Source organism: Tauraco erythrolophus, chromosome 3 (genome assembly GCF_009769465.1).
Source record: "Tauraco erythrolophus isolate bTauEry1 chromosome 3, bTauEry1.pri, whole genome shotgun sequence".
NCBI classification, from domain to species: Eukaryota; Metazoa; Chordata; class Aves; order Musophagiformes; family Musophagidae; genus Tauraco; species Tauraco erythrolophus.
In genome coordinates this window covers 83,993,725-84,012,600 of record NC_141467.1, presented here as the reverse complement: position 1 = coordinate 84,012,600, position 18,876 = coordinate 83,993,725, and the positions used below count along the sequence as shown (strand labels likewise).

The following is an 18,876-nucleotide window of genomic DNA, read 5'->3' as shown; positions in this document are numbered from 1 at the left end:
CTTCCAGCCTTTCATCCTCATTACTGCTAAGAAGCTCCTTCTCATATCTAACCTAAATCTCCCTTGCTGATACCTATGTCTACAAGTCTGGCAGGTTCACCTCATGCAACCCCTCGTATCTTTCCATGGACCACGATCCAGGTGGATCTGGGAAGCGAAGGAAGCCCTCCACCACAGGAGTGTACAGGATTAAGATGGTGTTTTGGCTTGGAGGAAGGGAGGTGGTTTGACCAGAATGAGAAAAGAAACAGGAGTAAGGTAAAACAAGTGGATCCCAAAAGAGAAGAACGCAATCTGGAATTTAACAAATATGAAGAACAAGATCCAATATTTAATGTAGTAAATGCAATCGCATCCAAGAGGAGGGAACACCATAAAAGCAAAGAAATAAGACTAAGACATATTGTGAGATCCATGGTGGAATTAAAAATTAGCAATAGCAGAACTGGGCCTGCTTCAACACACGCGCAAAAGAAGAAACTAAGCTATTTCGGACCTACTATTGTTTTCTGATTTATTCCTCTCTTCTTTTTATGCTAATTTGTCCTAGTTTTCTTCCAAAAGTGAGGACAACAGCTTGCAGGAGGGGGAGAGAGGGAAGAATCCTTCCTCACCTCCCCAGCGCTGAGGCACACCTCCCTCAGCTCCCCTAAACTTGTTTTAGCGTCCTCACACATGGCAGGAGTTCCAGTTTCATCTTTTAAAAAAAGTGGTCACTCATCCCCCAGATCAGAGACTGTCATGTGGAAAAGAGAGCTTCAAAGAAAAAAAAAAAAAGTATTTTGGGAAATGTGAGATGTTTATAAATAAACACATAAATGATAGTAATTACTAACATATGTGAAGCTTTTATTAAAAAAATCTCTCCTATGCTTTTGAGATATCAACTGAAATGTCAAAAACAAGAAATAAAATTCTGATCTCTGACAGGGAGAATTTTACATTATAAGACATTTTCTCAGAGTTGAGAATAACCTACATAAACTATGATTTTTATATATATATATATATATATAAAATGCTATGTAGTTTATTATAGGTTCACCAGCAGCATTCAGAATACTGTCCTTCCCTCAGAGAACAGAAAGGACAGTATTTTGTCTATGTAAAACTCAATTATTCCCTAAATATTTAAAAGAGCTCAAACAAAAAAAAAATATTGTAACTATACTTAACTTTCACAATTTGTGAAACATTTTTTAAATACACTGAAATACTTTCCCATGCTCTCTAGTCAGTAGAATACATGATAAAACACCTTCGTGAAAAGAAAGGGGGTAAAAGTTTGTTAATTAATGCTAACTTAGTTAAGATGGGACAAGAATACGAAACCCTATCAAATCAGACGAGGCTATGCACATAATTTATCATGCATGGAATGTCAGGACATGCACAAAACCCTGCAAATAAATGACATCATCAGGTAGAGTACTGGTTGTGCATGCCTTGCTGCAGCCTTTTCCCTGTTGCAGGTGGTCTGGGGCTGGCAGAGGGCAAGGACGGCAAGCGACGGTGACTCCTGCGCTCTTCCCAGTGGAGCCCTAATGACTGGAGCCCATTGTCTTTTCAGCTCCCCTGGAGCCTGAGAGGCCACCACGGGGTTAGATTGATGAACTTGTTCTCCAGGCTTGAAAAATGAGGCCCAGGGTATTTACAAACCTCACTCAGCACTTAAGATCTCTGGCCAAGCTCTGGATTGCCCATATTTTAGTGGTGCAAAGTAGATCTGCTGCATCTGGAAAAGGACAAATTTTGCTACCGGCTATGTGATACTACATCATTAGAAAAGGAACTATATCTGAATGGAGAAGAAAGTTCAGTAAAATGTTAGCCTTTCAAATAAAACTCTGATTTTTAGGAACTAATAACAGTAAGTAATTTCTTCTGACTTAAATACACGGGGTTTACATACTCGCACACTTACATTGTGTGCATATATAGATATATATATATACTCTTCCTCTAAGCCTGGTCAGGCACTGGAACAGGTTGCCCAGAGAAGCTGTGGATGCCCCACCCCTGCAAGTGTTCAAGACCATATTGGATGAGGCTTTGAGCAACCTGATGTAGTAGAAGGTGTCCCTGCCCATGGCAGGGAGGTTGGAAATCGATGATTTTTAAGGTGCCTTCTAACCCAAACCATTCTATAATTCTATGATTCTATGTACAAATACACATATACTTACTACACTTACATTTTTTATCTATAATTTCTGTATTCATGTATTTTTATACGTAATTTATGTATTCATACATACAGTACTAACTATACTTACTATAAATATTGAGAAGTTTTTTCTATTTGAAACATTCAAAAATCCACTTTCACAGGATGCAGTTAAGTTGGCTGGTAGTGAAACAACTAGAAATACCTTTTATTTCCACCATTCTTGAAAATGTACAGGCTACTTCTCTCAAGCATATTCAGACAGAAAGGGAACTGACGTTTGGAATTTCAGTCATTCCATCACACTGTACAGAAGTGAACAGCAAGCAGCCACTGTCTTCACTGAAACCACAGGTGCATTCCTTTACTTAAAGTCTTTTTTTTTTTAAATGAAGACAGACAGTCATTTCAAATCTTGTAATTTTTACTATGATATGGTATCTTGGTCTGTACTTTTATTTGCACAAACCAATTTTGACACTATCAAAAGGTGAATTTCCTTTTCACGCCAGAATTTTCTCTACAGCACACTTTATTCCAAACTACTGCTCACTATTGCCTCCACAAGTCTGATGGAAAGCATAGATTGCTGTTTTCATAATCATATGTCTTTTGTATATCCAGACATATACCTGGACAATGTAATGGATGCAACAGAAGTGCTACTACAATTCCACGGGGAATAGCATCATGGTGCTTGTCTCCACTATGGATGTACACCAAGGCTAACTGCTCTTGGGCAGGCACAGAGAACACAAGCCTCTGGGTCTTTCAGTTCAGTGCCCGTTGTAACTACCAAATTCTTGGCTTAACAATGAAAATGTCTTCATAGACACAAGCATCTTCATAGCTTTATGTTCCACTAAAAGAACTTTAGACGTAGAATTTTCTATGCTTGTTCTATGGATGTGAAACTACTGAAGAAAATGTGCCAACATTTCAGAAGCTGAATCTTATTTCAGAGTGAAAAAAAAAATTATGTTCTTTAACATTTAGTGAGAAGAAAGTTATTTCAAAAACCACTGAATATTTAAATCTGACATTTTATATCTTCTTAGTCTATAATAATACATATGTTTTATAAATAAGAAGAAATATCATTACAAAAAGCATGAATTTTAAAAATTTCCTCAGAGGACAACATAAATGTTAAATTTCTCATCTTAAACATGGATGTTGAACTCGTGCCTGTCAGGTATTTCAGTGTACTGAGCTACATGAATGACCTTAAATGGAGTTAAAGCAATTATTTCTCTCGTCCAAAGTTTTTAGGTAAGACTACACCCCATTCTAAAAGCTGTGTACAAATTTAGCAAAAATCTACAATACCAAAGTAACCATTCAAGTCTTAATGCCTCTGGTACAGAGAAGATCAGACTAGATGACCATCGTCTATCAGCACAAGAATCACAGAATCATAGAACAGTTTGGGTTGGAAGGCACCCCAAAGATCATCCAGTTCCAACCCCCCTGCCACGGGCAGGGACACCTTCCATTACATCAGGTTGCTCAAAGCCTCATCCAACCTGGCCTTGAACATTTCCAGGGATGGGGCATCCACAGCTTCTCTGGGCAACCTGTTCTAGTGCCTCACCACCCTCAGAGTGAAGAATTTCTTCCTTACGTCTCATCTAAATCTACCTTCTTTCAGTTTAAAACCATCGCCCCTTGTCCTATATAAGAATATGTTGCTGCTGCACAGTTTATTGCAGTGTTTCTCTCTAAACAGCTTAACAGTGCAATATGTGCTCCAGTACACTTTGTCTTCTCTCTGCTTTTCCCCATATCCTAAGATGGAAGAGCCTGGCACTTTCAGACGGTGTGTCCCTCTGCGTCTGCTGCCTGGGAAGCTCCAAATCAAATTTTCTTGCCCTTTTTCTGTTTCAGACTCCTGACCTTGCCCCGACTCTGACAGTGGGTTGTCCCCTTGCTCTATTCTCCAAAGCTCCCTGGCAATGTGCCCTAGGGCACATTCCCACTTTGAGAAGGACCTCCCTACTGAAATGAAGTGTGCTAAAACAGGACAGATAGTTTATTGAGTTTTGTCCCAGGGAACTGAGTGAGTTTAATAAGCATGATTGGTAATGTCTATTACTTAATTACAATAGTATTAGGATAAAGTCTGCTTAATGGAGATGCTTATAGCAAGCACCAAGTAACTGAATTATTTCAAAAAACCTTTCAAAGTGACCAGTGGCAGTTTTAAATAAATGTTGAAGTTCTGCTGCTTTGATAAACAGATGTCAAAATGAATCATGGATATGTGTAGTCTTAAAAAAGGGATGTAGTCAAGGAAAAGAGGTTAAATAACAAAAGCGAATTTATGCAAAAATCCTCTATTGACATAATACTATATTCTGGAAATCATCAATATAGAAATAAAGAAATAAAAAGGAAGAAAGTAATTTCGACCCTGTCTTCCTGTGAACATTTGTGTTCTGTTTTTTTTCAAAACAAATCATATTTGTATGTCCCTTAAACATTTAATATCTTAAAATTAAGGCTATGGTGATGGCATGCAGTAGTAACACCACTACACTAACAGCATTTAGACAGAGGTGCATGATCAGTGTGCTCTTTCTTTTGATGGGCCATGATGCATCATCACCTATTGGCATTGTGGAAACTAATTCTGCAAGCTGGAGAAAACCGTTTTCAGCTTTTTTCAAAAAAGCGTGTTTATTCAGATTGTTAACACATCTGACTATCATTGTTAGTAACATGTTATAAATTAACTGTTGTGTAAATGTAGATAAAATAGCATTAACTAAATCTTTTTTTAAAAATAATAGAAGCGTCCAAACTACAATTATGCTCAAAAGTTTTAAAAAAAGTTCTTGTCATTGCTCTCCCTTCAACTACATGTCTATATAAATGAGAGAGCACTTTGTAAAAGGTGAGGCAACGTGAGAAAACGTGTTCTCAAAGACCATTGTGGACGGTCATGTGGACGTCCACATCATCTCAGTATATGAATGTATTTTTAATGTTTTAGTTTGCATGAAGTGGCCAACCCTGACTCTTCCGGAGCACATCAGCACATCGCTGTAGGTGTGACACCATGTGCTGTCCAAAAGTGCTGTTACATTAATGTCTGCTCATGTGTGGGACAGAAGCAAGTGGTTTCAAACTAGTATTAAACATGAAGAGTCAGGCAGTAACAGTAGTAAAAACGAGAAAGAAATGCTTTTGTAGTCACTTGAGGTACTTAAAGGTATAAACCGAGTATAATAAAGATTAGAAACAAGGTTCATTACTCAATACGCTATTTTCAGTAATTAAACATTAAAATGGCTCTGTGCTAACAAGAGCCAAAATCCTCATTTGCAGGTAAATATCTAAAGATAAAACCTGCTTTATCCCTTTCCATGTTTGAACAAGAGAAGCAGAGACAACAGCCTGACTATAGCTGGACTACTGACTGTCTCGATGGCTGTACGGCACCTTCGACCAAAGTGCCCAGCAAACTGCCACTGCAACTCTGAAGAGTAAAATCTTCTGGTTACTACAGCGACGAGGATTTCGACCTGAAGTGCCCAGCCACAGATTAGGGAGTAACTCAGACGTGATTTGAACCTTGGCTCCTCAGCCCCTCGCATGCTGCCCACTCCAACAGTTTCATGAGGACATCTTCCAGAAGAAGTGTCGCTTCGGCGCTGAACCTCCCAGATGCTACGAAAGGGTCCCTGTTGTCTCCTACTGCTTGCTGGCCTGACCCTGCCCGCTCTCCTCCCGCCGTTCCCTTCACCACCATGTGGAATCCTCTTTTCCTTATCAGGCCAACACAGGTCTGCTCCGTGCGCTCCTCCCTGAGACAAGACAGCGAGAACGGGGCGCAGGATCCAGCTGCTCATTGTTTTGCTTTGCAAAACCCTGCCACGGGCACGGATTAACACCAAAAACTAGACAGCAGCAGCCAAGGCAGAAGGACGTTCAGAATGCCTCCACTTGACTGCTGGAGCAACGTTGTGAGCCTCTGCTCGACCTCCGTTGTGGGCGATGTGGTTCTGTGCTGCTTTTGTTTCCAAGGGCTTCACTCCCATCAAGTTGTCCCTCAAACAGGGAAAATATTTACAGCTAGGAAAAAGCAAGCACACGGCTTTTTCTTAAATAGGCTGTTGGGGCCTTGAATCCTTCCACGGTTGGTGCAATCACCCTAGAGAGGTCTTCGTGTCTTCTCACCTGCCCATTCCCATTAGACCTGACATTTCTGCAAACCCACTTTCCTGTTAAAGACAGAAATTGCAAGCTAGGACTTTCACACTTAGAAATATATTCCTGTCTATTTGTAGGTACCCACCAACTACTGAATTTTCTTTGATGAAGCAAGATGCAAAGTTGGAGTCTTCCTGGTAAAACTAGTGAATAAATCAAGTCACTTTCCTCACAGAGGTGAGTTCTTGCTGAGTGTAGACAGAAAGCAGTATTGTGCAAAACTCTTCATGTGTCTGCTTGTCAAAACAGCAAGGTTATATTAAATAATATAATCTGAATAATTCTGAATCTGGAAACATGCAGCTGATCTCTTTTTACTGTAAAACAAGAGAACAAGCTCCTATTTTTGAAGTACCCTTTCTAGGCTCAAAAAGATACTCCTGTGCATTTCCTTTTCTTGGGACTATCAACTATTATGGAACAGTTGATGGGAAGTAGAAGAAGTGGAAGGAAATGGAAGGCAATAACCTCTATGCCCAACTGTGCAGACAGATAGAAACACTATGCAGGCAGTCGAGAGCAGGAGAATTTGACCAGTTTTGCAAAATAACAGGAATGGATGATTAAAAATATTTAAATAGGAGATCTATCACTCTAAATATTATAAAAGTATCTAAATAGATATCTATAAATATTTAATAATGATTTAAGGAGTTCTTAAGTTCAGATTGAAATGGGAATTAAATGCCTAGACAAGTTTTAAGATCCAAGACTCACTCTTTGTTGTTAAAAGCAACATTCTTAAGATTACTGTTGGCTGCATGCAGATTTTTTCATCAACACTAACGGTAACACAATGGGGTACATAATTTCACAAGGAGTTTTGATCACTCTACAATTCATGAGTACTGGCTAGCTCCTAAATGGGAAAAATTAAGAACTTTATCAGTCATTGAGCTACTTCAAGTCTACCATTAGAGTCTGAGTATTCTAAAGTCCTGATATGGACCTTGCTTTATCACGTCTCCTGACAGTGCTGAGGCACTGCTGATGAAGTCAACACCTGCTATTCTTATTCCAATTGCAAACAGCACTTAAATATTTTTTGTTCAAGGTACCCAACCTTGCACTACTCTGAGATCTATATTGTTAATACACTTCAAGACAGAAACTTGAAAGATCTAAAAAGTATTTGACATCTGGCATGGTGACTAAATTAATTACCATGCTGAATTAATCAGTTTGCTCCATCTCCTGAGCCAACAGCAGTGAGACCGTATTCAGCAACACATCACTGCTTGATGTAAGAAGCACTTCAACAGGATATTACGTGTACAGGCTGTATACAGTGCAGAGTAAAAGGCTAGCAAGTAAGGTGTAACTGTTACAGCTAGGTAATGAATTCTGTGAGGCAGTGTCACATTGCTAACACTAAACTCTGTAGTCAGCCACAAACATATTTTCCAATAAAGAGACCAGCTGCAAAAATTGTGGTATTTACTCCCCTGAGGGTCCCTGAATTTTTCTGTCCTTTCCTCTCTATACCAAAAATTCACATTAAAAGCTCTTTTGCAAAAATTATTTGATATTTGTAACAGTGCGATGTTTGAAGTTCTCATTCAGAAATGAACAAAACCTGCTGTCAGTTGCTGATGTGAAAGTTCGATTGAATTCTAGGGAGGTGAGGCTTTACTCAAATGAGCTTTCCAAAACAGATATAAATAACCAAAGTAAACAAATGCAACTCCCCTTATGAACAACAGAGAGCATGTATGCTAGTGAGAAAAGTAATCAAATGTGTCAAGCAAACAGAAAAATCATAAATAAATCAAAATCGTTTCAAGAAAAAAAAAGATAAAAGAAAAATACGTAGAAACTGGCTCTGGGTTTGTGTTGCTTAAACAGTAAATTAAAGTTCTATCAAAAGGTTTACGTTTCTTCACACAGCATTTTAAAGTAACAAATGTAGGATTACAGGAAACATCTGATATTCAGGAAAAAGAAACAGAAACACAGAATAATTCAGGTTGGAAGGGACCTCTGGAGGTCATCCAGTCCAAACTCCTGCTCAAAGCAGGGCCAACTTCAAAGTCAGATCCATCTTCGAAGTTAACTCAGAATGCTCAAGATCATATCCAGTTAGGTTTTGGTTATCTCAGAGGATGGAGTTGCTCAGGGGACAAAACAATATCGCTGAGGACTACAATTCTGTTTACAAAAACTTCTTCAGATTTCTAAATGCATTCATACTAGTAGGCAAAACAAAAGTAAAATCTTTCAATTGTTAGCAAAAATAGACTTTATGTTATTTAATTTGACAAGAAACAAACAAGTATCTTTTCAGTGTAGTGAGAAAAAAGTCCTGAAAACTTTCATCCCACCTCTCTCTGAACTAGGTTAAGTTGTTCCATCCAATTATAATCACCGAACTAAAAAATCAGCTTTGCTCTCTTCTTAATTACAAGTTCATTAAAAAGAAAATATCTCAGCTAAGTGTTTTTGTTACAGCAAAAGTAGTATTTGTCCAAATTTACAAAGTAATAACAGACCTTAATATATGCCTGTTATACCAAAGGAGCAGCAAGCTCCTGCTGGAAGGATTGTTTGCTCTATATCTCCTTCATAAAACAAAAATGAAACAATATGATCGACTGCTGACATGTTGCAAACTCCTCTTAAGAATATCTGATAATGATAACTTTTGTAGTAAAATATTAATCAACATCACATCCCATACTCAAACGTTTATCTTCAAGTCTTATATACCTGAGGAAGTGGTACAAGCGGACAGGGCAATAGAGACAACACAAAACTAGCATTTTTCCTAAGGTATTATGAGGACTGACGCTGAGCTACACCAGGACTAAGGTTTCTGTTGCGTGAAAGTTGATAAAAGTAGTAATAGTGGAATCTTAGAAAATTATTTGACTCATAGGGAGTTGTCGTAAATGACATTTTATGCAAAACATTTTGAGAATTCTGATAGACCAAGAATAAAATAGATGAAGAAATAAAAATGAAATGAATGGAGAAAATGGAGAGAGATATTCCAATTGTCCAGTTTCCCCTTTCTAACAATAAGACAGTGTGTCTTATTTCTGAGTGTCCAGTACTTTGGAAAATCCATCCTTTATTCAGGTGCCTGAATGGGAAATCTGATTTGGGTTGGGAATACTGAACTCTAGGAAATAGACAAAGTTTCCATGCCACTTTCTGTAACATCTTGTTAGCACCTTTTGATTAATAAATTATACTAAAGAGTCTACAAAACATGAAAATCTTAAAGGGCTACTATGTACTCGTAACAGAATAAGGCTTCACTACAATTTTAATATGCATATTTACAGAAAGTAACATGCATACTATCTAGCAAGCCCTTAGAAAGAGAACTCCAATGTGTAGGCATAGGTTCTTCACAAAGGAGTTAAAGACAATGTCTCCTCCTTTTCTCCCACGTCCACATAACCCTTCTTTCACGCTCTCCCAGATGGTACTTCAGCAACTCAGCATTCCTCGCTCTCTTCAGGTTCTCCAAGGGCAGGACAATATCCCTAACACTGGGAAGCTCAGCTTCTCAATTTACAGCAGAGCCGTTTCTACCCCAAATGTATGTAATACACTTCTGTGAAACAGTTCCACCAGTCTTTATGTTAATACGCTCATGCAAAGTCTGTAACAGCAGACAGTGATCCAGCCGAAGATAATGGTTCTTTGGAAGTATCCCACGGGGAAAAGCATGTTCCAAGATTGTCTAAACCCTTCTAGAGATAATTTTTGCTTTTTTTCAATACAGGGTCACCTTTCCAGATATTCTCAGAAAATTAATCTGAACTATATACAAATAATATTGAAGCTTAGACTTAAAACCAGTATAAACAAAAATGAAATGAAGAACTAGGAATGACATGATTTTCGGTGCACTGAACTCAGAGCAGCAAAGCATTACCTGTAAGTAATATGGTCCATATACTTTCTGCAACCAGAATAAAAAACAAGGCTAATTGAGAATATATCATATGACAGGTGCCTTTTGATGCCTTTCAAAATAATTCTAATCTGATCTCACTATGTTCAGAAACATCAAGGTAAAATTAATGAAATTTATCCTAAAATAATGTAGTTATTTATTTTCCGCACTATCTATTAATATAAATTAAATATTCAACAATTAATGCTATGAAAAATTTAAAAAGTCACTAAAAAATCCGATATTATGCAACGGCTTGGTTCAGCAAACAAGGAAGTGACATTTCCCTCCTCTGTAAAATAACAAGTTTAATACTATTACCTGTGCTCCAAAGAACTTTACGCGGACGGTTGCCATAGATGAACTACTTGGAAAAGAGCCAAACACCACTGTCCGTGAAAGCTAACAGCGCCTGTTTTCCAATGCTCCGGCTAAAGCAGTAATTCAGGCTATTCCCTAAAGAATGACACACAATATAACGAAGCGGGGCGTCGCGGAGCATCTACATACCAAGGTGTTGTTATTCAGATCCATCTTCCCAGCAAAAGGCCCCCATGTTGTTCCAACCGGAAGCTGCTGCCGGCTCTGAACCTTGCGCTCCCCGTCTTTCTGGACCACCTCCAACTCTCCTGCAAACAAAGGAAACAAGCAGTGTTGAGAGTTAGTTTCACTCGTGCCTTGACAACAACCACCTCTGCCTTTGTGTCGGCTTTACACGCGCAGTGTTCTGAGGACCCATATAATGAGAATTAATTATGCTTGTCTGAAAAACAACTGATCTTGTCGTCCTGCACAAGAGAAAAACAAACATTTTTTCCCTTATAATTATATTCAAATTTGGTTTAGAAAGTCCCGTTCCTTTCTGGCATCTTTTCACGCGCATTAGAGTTTGAAGGTATTTTTATTCACAATAGTGATTTCATAAAAGTTCTTAAGAAATGCTGAGGAGGGCGGAGATGACAGCTGACAGGAACAACATCCACACCTGGTGCATTAACCTCCTTGATGCATTTTGCTGTCACAAGACCGCATTCTGAAGCATTCAGTTACTAAAAATTTGTGAGAAATACCATTTAACGATATAAATCCAGAACTCTAATAATTTTGAATAAACTACTAAGAACATTAACCACAATGAAAAAAAGGATTTTGAATCGAGTGAGGTTTTACATGAAGTAACATTTTAGAAATAGACCCAACATAATTAAAATTGTTAGCTTAACACAAAACATCTAAAAGCAATGAGGAGGCAATACAGTGGGTTATTTGGTGTGCACTTCTTTGTCTTTTTTTAAAAAAGTAAATTCTATTTTGAAAATAAGGACTTCAAAATTAACACTGAAAAGTGAAATTGTTACTTTAGCTCACTTTAACTTTTCTAGGTTTTCCAGTGAAAAGAGTAAGAATAATACACAATTGATCATCACCACAGAAATAAAAATAAAATTCAGTCACCACCTTTCTCCTCAATGTGTTTTTCACTTAATTTCAGGATTAAAAAAAATAATCTGGACAAGCTTTCTTTAAAACCAGTCTCTTCAATAAGCCTATTTTTCAAAAAACAAACGCTTCAGTTAAAAATATAGCAACAGTTATGTTTATATACACAATTTCATAGAATCATAGAATCACAGACTGATCTGGGTTGGAAGGGACCTTAAAAATCATCTAGTTCTAACCCCCCTGCCATGGGCAGGGACACCTTCCATTACATCAGGTTGCCCAAAGCCTCATTCAGCCTGGCCTTGCACACCTCCAGGGATGGGGCATCCACAGCTTCTCTGAGCAACCTGTGCCAGTGCCTCACCACCCTCAGAGTGAAGAATTCCTTCCTTAGACCTCATCAAAACCTACCCTCTTTGAGTTTAAAGCCATTACCCCTTGTCCTATCAATTTCTAACATTCTTTTCTAAAAAAAATAAAATAAATTCCCATTTCAAACCTTAAGAGGGATAAAATGGAACACGGAGGAGGGGCTGATCTGTGCTTTTCTTGTTAGACGCTTTTACTGAATTTTTACATGCTGTTGCATTTCCAAGCTTTGGCCTTCCTGAAGGCAGGCAGAAAATCTGTTGTTGTTCTCATGAGTGGCAGAGCTCACCTCGACTTTGCTGTAGCCATGATTCCTCCCGACCTGTCTTCCCTGCCTGCTAAAGCCTCTTCCTCCCTTTTCATACCAACCAGATGCAACAGTAATTCCTGCCTTTCGCATCAGCACGGCCCTTCTCAACAACTCTACCCGAAATCAGGACGGTGCTTTTCCACAAACAGGGTAAAGTCCAACTGTGCGAGAAGTCAACTTGTCCCAGATTTAGAACTGGCAGTTGTTGTGAAATGAACCTTGAGCTGGAGGAAGTGAGTAACTCCTGGCTTACAGGCAGTCTCCACAGGCTTCCCTGAGCTCACCATTCCCATGGATGCCTGGATTTATGTTACAGCCAGGCTGTGAAGCTTTTCCTCATCTGCAGGGGTTAATCTCAACTGTTTTCCAAAGAGAAGACTTGGCTCCAGCTTCCATTTTCAAGCACAGAAATCTAGATTTCACCTCTGAGTGTTGCAGATTACAAAACTACACTACGTAAAATTGTGCATCAGATCCTTCCTGCAAACTGGAACAAATCTAGGAAATAGAGCTGTATCAGTTTACAAAAGCTTCTATGTACGCGGGCGAGTCCTCATCGTGACAGTGCTATGACATTATAAAAGGCAGTACATGAGCAGGAAAGCTTATGGATTAATTACATCTAATTTACACATGCAATATATATGCATCTAAACAACAACAACAAAAAAGATATGCATTTTTTCCCCCTCTCACAGTCACATTGTTACAAATTGTATTAACTTTTAAAAATCTCTTTATATGTTAATTATGGAAGAGAGAAATCTTTCTGGTGTCGCCAGGTAACATGTTGATCACTTCGGCATACTGCAGCATTTTCGCTCTACATAGAGATGAAAACTGTAGCATTTGCTTGCTTCAACACACTAAAAAACAGCCATGTCTATGGACATGTCACATTTAACTGATACCAGAGGAATCATGAGAATCTTTGAAAACCCTTTTAAAAAATAATTCAGCCTCCCTTTCTGCCACTGACATTTTTCATTTGAAAAGGGTTCAGACACAGTCAAACAGTGACTCCTTATCTGTACCTGTGGATTTACAAGCAGGCCTGTCTTTTAATGGATTAAGAACGACAAACTTAGGGCAGATCATCCAGTGATACCAAAAACCTACCTAAGTTTTAAGGTACACACCATTACACTTCATATTTTAAATAAAATTAATAACATGAATCCTACACCTGGTAAGTAGTTCAGGTTTAAGGCAAGCATAAAAACAAGTAGTTCTTTTCCAAAGCTGCATTTGCTTCCTCCAGCTGATAATTAAGTAAGTTAATATGTATTCTTTCTCTCTTTTATTCTCCTTTGTTACAGTTCCAAGTCGTAGTTTGGGCAATACGTTTCAACACGTATGAATACATTGAAATGTACTACAGACGGGGTAACATCACGCCGAATTGTACTGAAGCTGCTCAGAGCACCATGACGGAGTACTGGACTGAAGACAGCGCTACAAAACATTTTGCTGCGTAACCTTCCTGTTTCCCTTGATCATAGTTCTCCAGAAAAGATACATTTCTCTCTGGTCACCATGACCAGCAGCCATTTTAACGCTATGGGTGAATATTAAGAGTTGGGAATGATAATCTCCTCCTATATTTTAGCTACACTTGTACAAGGGGCAGCGACTACAATTATTTTTTTTCTGAAAATCCTTCTTTGTTTAGGGGAAAAAAATAACACTAAGAGAGCTGTACGTTAAAAACCCACTGCACATCAGGGTCTACAAGCATCTGCTAAGATTATTTTTTTTCCTACCAGAGTCTGCATCTTTTGTAAAACCCTGTATGCGTTCCTTTGTCCGCCCCAAGCAGGAAGGCCAGGGGCTGGTGCGAGGGTTTGTTGAAGAAAGATTACAAACGTCACTATTAAAAATCCTCTCCTGAATTCCCCTGACTCCAGAGTAAGGAGCCTGCTACTTTCCTGCATTCATTTACAACGTTTTGCTCCTCAGCCATTTCCTATTCGGTGAACAGTTTCCAATCCGCAGCAACAGCCAGGTCCGGTCTCCTGATGAGAATGGGGCTGTCCCCCATCACCGCTGGCTTTCCACCAGGACGCTGGTTCAAGCGGTGCCATACCTGTGGCCCCGAGCAACTTGTGACCTCAAGGGAGTTTGCTGGAGAAAAGAGAACCTCATCCTGTGACTCCTAATTAAAAGAGGTTGAAAAATGTGTCAGGAAGACAAAATTCTCCCCTTCAGCCTCAGAAAGAGTTCAGAGGTAAGTCAGAAGTGCTCTCCGCACCTACCATCCCCTGCACAACCGCTCAGCATCTTCACAGATTACACCAGGAAAAGGAAGAGGAGCGGAGATTTTATTGCCATATCACCACTTGCAGTAACAAGTGCAAAGACTCGTCTGGTACTGACTCTTCACAGGTGCCTGTTCATGGAGATCCCGACAAGCAGGGAGAAAAAGAAAGAAAAGATGAAAAACTGCTGCAGTTTCCTTTAGTTTGTGCTCCAACCGAAAGGAAGCCAAAAATCCTGTGCCAAACACTGTTAGGAGTTTCTAGTGATCAGCAATTGCAACAGACCGCCTCAGAACTGAACTCTGAATATAACGTTCCTTCATGTAGCAGTGAATTGTAATACTCAGAATTCATACGCATCCCTGGGATTCACCATTCCTATGGCAAAGTCGAGAAGCAGTTGTATTGTGCTGTTTTCATCCTAGACTTGTCAACCATCCCATTGAAAAGGACAGCGAGAAGCACAACAGAAGCAGCACTAATAAGTAGAGAGGAAGAGATGCCCTGCTTTCAGTTTTTATGAGTTAGGTAAAAAAAAATATTTAAGAGACGTTCCATTTAGTGATATTTACTTCCCTTTTCCTTGCTACAGAGCAAGGTTTGCTTTTTTCTCAGCTTCAGAAACACACTTATTTCCAGCTTGCTGAGTAAGTTTATACAAAATATTTGAGACACATAGTATAGGCTAATCAATTTTGTTAAAAGATAATGCTGTTAGTGCTGTGGGCTGTTTCTCTTATCTTGTTGATGTAGCATACTTTTAAAGTCTGTGATTACTCAAAGACTTATGATAGCTGCACTGTAAAAGAAGCCCCAAGTCATGACTCACTAGTAGAGCTACAAAACATCCCATGGCTTTTAAGATATTAGGCCACCTTGGTGGATACAAAACCAGAATGAAAGGACTCAATTTAGGATTCTTTTCTCACGTATGCACATTGTTTTAGGAACGCCACATAGGGCTTGCAAAAAACAGAAGGTAGAGAGGTCAGTTTAGCTTTGTCTTCTTTTGCAGCAAAATCAGAACCATTTACAAAAACTCCACAAAGCATGTAGTGTACACAGGAGCCCAACAACAGCTTTTGGCCCTTAAAAGGATTTGATCACTATTCAAATATCACAAGAATTCAACTATAAATAGTATTTCTGAACAAAATAATACTGGTTTTCATTCCATTCTGGAATAAGAAACAAAGGACCGTATATCTGAATGTGAATGATGAACAGCATTTCGGGGTAGAAGTGAACTACTTTGCTCAGCAGTAAGTGTATCCAGATTTATAAACGTTTAACATTTCTAAGCAAGTCACCCATAGCTTGGGAAGTAGTGTTTCTTTAATCAGAATAGCTTTCTAAGTGGAGTCAGTTAAAAAGAAATGAGTAAGCTCTTCCTCTGCTATAATTAGAGATTGGTTATTTGACATCATGGGGCTCTACCAATTTCCACCAGCAACCGGCTCCTTTGCATATTTCCAGTGCACAGCCACCTGGCTCTCCTACGAATGTTTTTGTGTGGTAGAGAAATCATGTATGTTATAGTTTCAAAGACTGCTCTGAAGTCAGAGCGAGCAAGTTAAAAACACTCTCAAAAGTTCTTAAGCCCAGAGCCCAAGATCTGCCTGCCGTCCTATATGCACAGAAGGAATCTGCAATTAATATTTGACTGGTGATTACCTCCATTATAAAAAAATAATACGCATACATTTGCACACAGTAGTTCACTGATAGCAGAGAACTATCTCATTTCCACTTCTCCAATTTTTAACAAGGTAGCTCCAATATTAAATGCTAATACACTTGCTTGGCAGACATAAACTGCATTATTGAGATACCTCCTGTAAATTCTCCTCCCTCAATTTTCAAGTCTCTGAGACATAACACACACTAAACTACAGTTTTGAACATAAACTTGAAATACGACATTCTCTATTCAAGTACTCCAGTCAAACCCTGATAAATCAGGCTGGCCATGCAGTGATCTTATCCTTTCTGACTCTTAAATAAATCGAACCTTGTAAGTTCACGCTGTTGGAAGTTGTCACTAAATGAAATTGTGACCTTATCCGATGCGTGAACTTATCCTGCTGACAACTACATTTATTGTGCGGATAAGAATGGGGAAAAAAAAAAAGACTTTTGATAATTGTGATCTTAGCCATATGCAACTCTAACAGATGGGATCTTTTTGATGTTCCATTAATGATTTGCCTATGATGAGCTTCTACTCAGGGGAAAAAAAAAATGTTCTTCATAGGTAAGTGGAAGAGGGACGGGTAAGCGGTATGAAAAGTGCACAAAGAGGTACTGGCTGACAGCAGTGAATCAGAGGCTATTAGCCTAACACAAAGAGCTTTGAATTAGCTTGTAATTGCACTGGAAAAGATAACGTAATAGAGGTGGCAAAACAGAAACATTCCCTTTCCACATTCGATAGCCCAAAACTCTACCACGAGTAACTGAGAGTCCAAAGCACTAACGCAAAATACGCTAAGCCATGGCACTGCATGATGAATGAACGAACGCTGCATCCCCTCCCAGCTCCCAGCACCCACTGGACGGTTGGCACTGCTGTTGCGGAAGAACGTGGGCTAACAGGCGATTCGCACAGCTATGTTATGAAAATGACCAACCATCTCACATTACCATGTTTGCCTGTCAGGGACTTCATACATTGTGTTACCGAATTCTCACATCTCCCCACAACGGGCAGCACCGTACCGGTTCTGCAGAGTACTCACAGCACTCACTCTGAAGTGAGAAGATCTGGGGGGTGTCAGGGTACAATCTGTTTTGCAGCACTGCACGTCTGCTCTGGGATACAAGAACTGTAACTATCTTACTAGAAAGACACATACATGTGAGACAAGTTCACACTGGAGTCCAAATGGTAACGGACTAAATTAGAAGTTTCAAAAGAAATTTTACAATTTGCTTTGCAATGAAAATTGCAGTCACAGGGGTCTTGGCAAAACCAGAGGTTATTTAGGTTGTTCAGAAGCAAAGGCAAAATTGAATATTGCTGTTCCAAAGATGAGAAAATATGTCCAGGTCACTGCTAGGATGAGAAGGATGGAAGGAGGAACAGACTTGGGACTGAAAGCTGAGAGAAGAGCTCTCTGTGTCACCCCAGAGGGAGGGCTGCTATTCTGCTGCCATTGAGGGGATGGAGGGTTTCTGAACAGAGCGGCCTTTCTTCCTTTCTCTGAAGTCACTGTCACCCCTCAGCATCTCCTCCCCTAACCCTGATCCTCTCTGGTCCTGTCCCTCTTAAGGAGTAAGGTCAACCAGACCTTTTAGCACAACAGCCATGAGGGAAGTAGACACAAGGACTTAATGCTCTAAGCTACTGCTCTCCTTTGCCTACACCTGGGAGCAGGTCCAGATAGCAAACACATGCCGGGAGAAGCTGCCACACACCGTTTCACTCCTCACCAAGCTGCCTCGCATGGCCCCACCTTGCCAGTGCTCCCGCAGGGCAGCTCTGCACTCCGGGTAAGGATGACAAATGGAAAGGCTTCTCCATTTTCTGTAACAAAAATCTTGCTGCTCTCTACCTTTCTCTAGAGCCCTGAAAGTGAGAAGCAGAGTTTCTTTATCTCTCCTACCTGCTGCTAGTACCACAAACGGCAAAGAGTGCAGGTGCTATCCTTATCTGCGACAGCGCTGTCCTACAACGGACGAGGAAGGGAAGGAAAGAATATGAATCCTGGCTAAAATGAACACTTAAAGCATGTCTACACCGCACCCTGTGATGTGATTTCACCTGACATCTGGTCAAACCCATTCTCTACCTCTAAGCAGCCAGATCGTCATGTAGGTTATAAAACTTTCCCGAGAAAAAGTTTCATTAAAAGTTACTTAGTTCACACTAGGCTCCAGCTATGAGCACCACACTGACACAGTACTCCAGCCTCTTTGATGTGACCTTAGCTATAGGTACAAAAGCTGCTCCAGATTCCCAATTGCAATGCAGAGCCACATTGAGTGATGTGAAGGTGCACTACGTCTTGCAACAGGCAGAGTCTTCAGGGACCATAGTTTCAAAAGAAGGGTATGCACTGCCATTCAAAAACTCAACATGGTGCTTTATTTGTAAGGTCTTCATTTGCTTATATAAAATTAATAGAAAGGAAACAATTTTACATTCCTGCAGTGCCTCACACTCCTGCAATCTACAGAATTTATTAGGAACACAAGACCCCATCCC

General features: G+C 39.6%; 1 protein-coding gene across 2 annotated transcripts in view; it reads right to left on the bottom strand.

Annotated features, from left to right (window-relative positions):
- The window catches only part of ZFPM2 (zinc finger protein, FOG family member 2), a 249,331-nt gene that overhangs the window by 146,777 nt on the left and 83,678 nt on the right, over positions 1-18,876 (bottom strand). Inside the window, exons 1-2 of one of the 2 annotated variants that reach the window (XM_086609512.1) lie at positions 11,943-11,964; positions 10,800-10,921 (exon numbers count right to left, since the gene is read on the bottom strand). In XM_086609512.1, the coding sequence (XP_086465638.1) occupies positions 10,800-10,823 (24 nt within the window). In that variant the 5' untranslated portion in view covers positions 10,824-10,921; positions 11,943-11,964. Of the gene's footprint in view, positions 1-10,799; positions 10,922-11,942; positions 11,965-18,876 lie in introns of those variants that run through there. The other variant, XM_086609511.1, reaches the window with a different exon arrangement.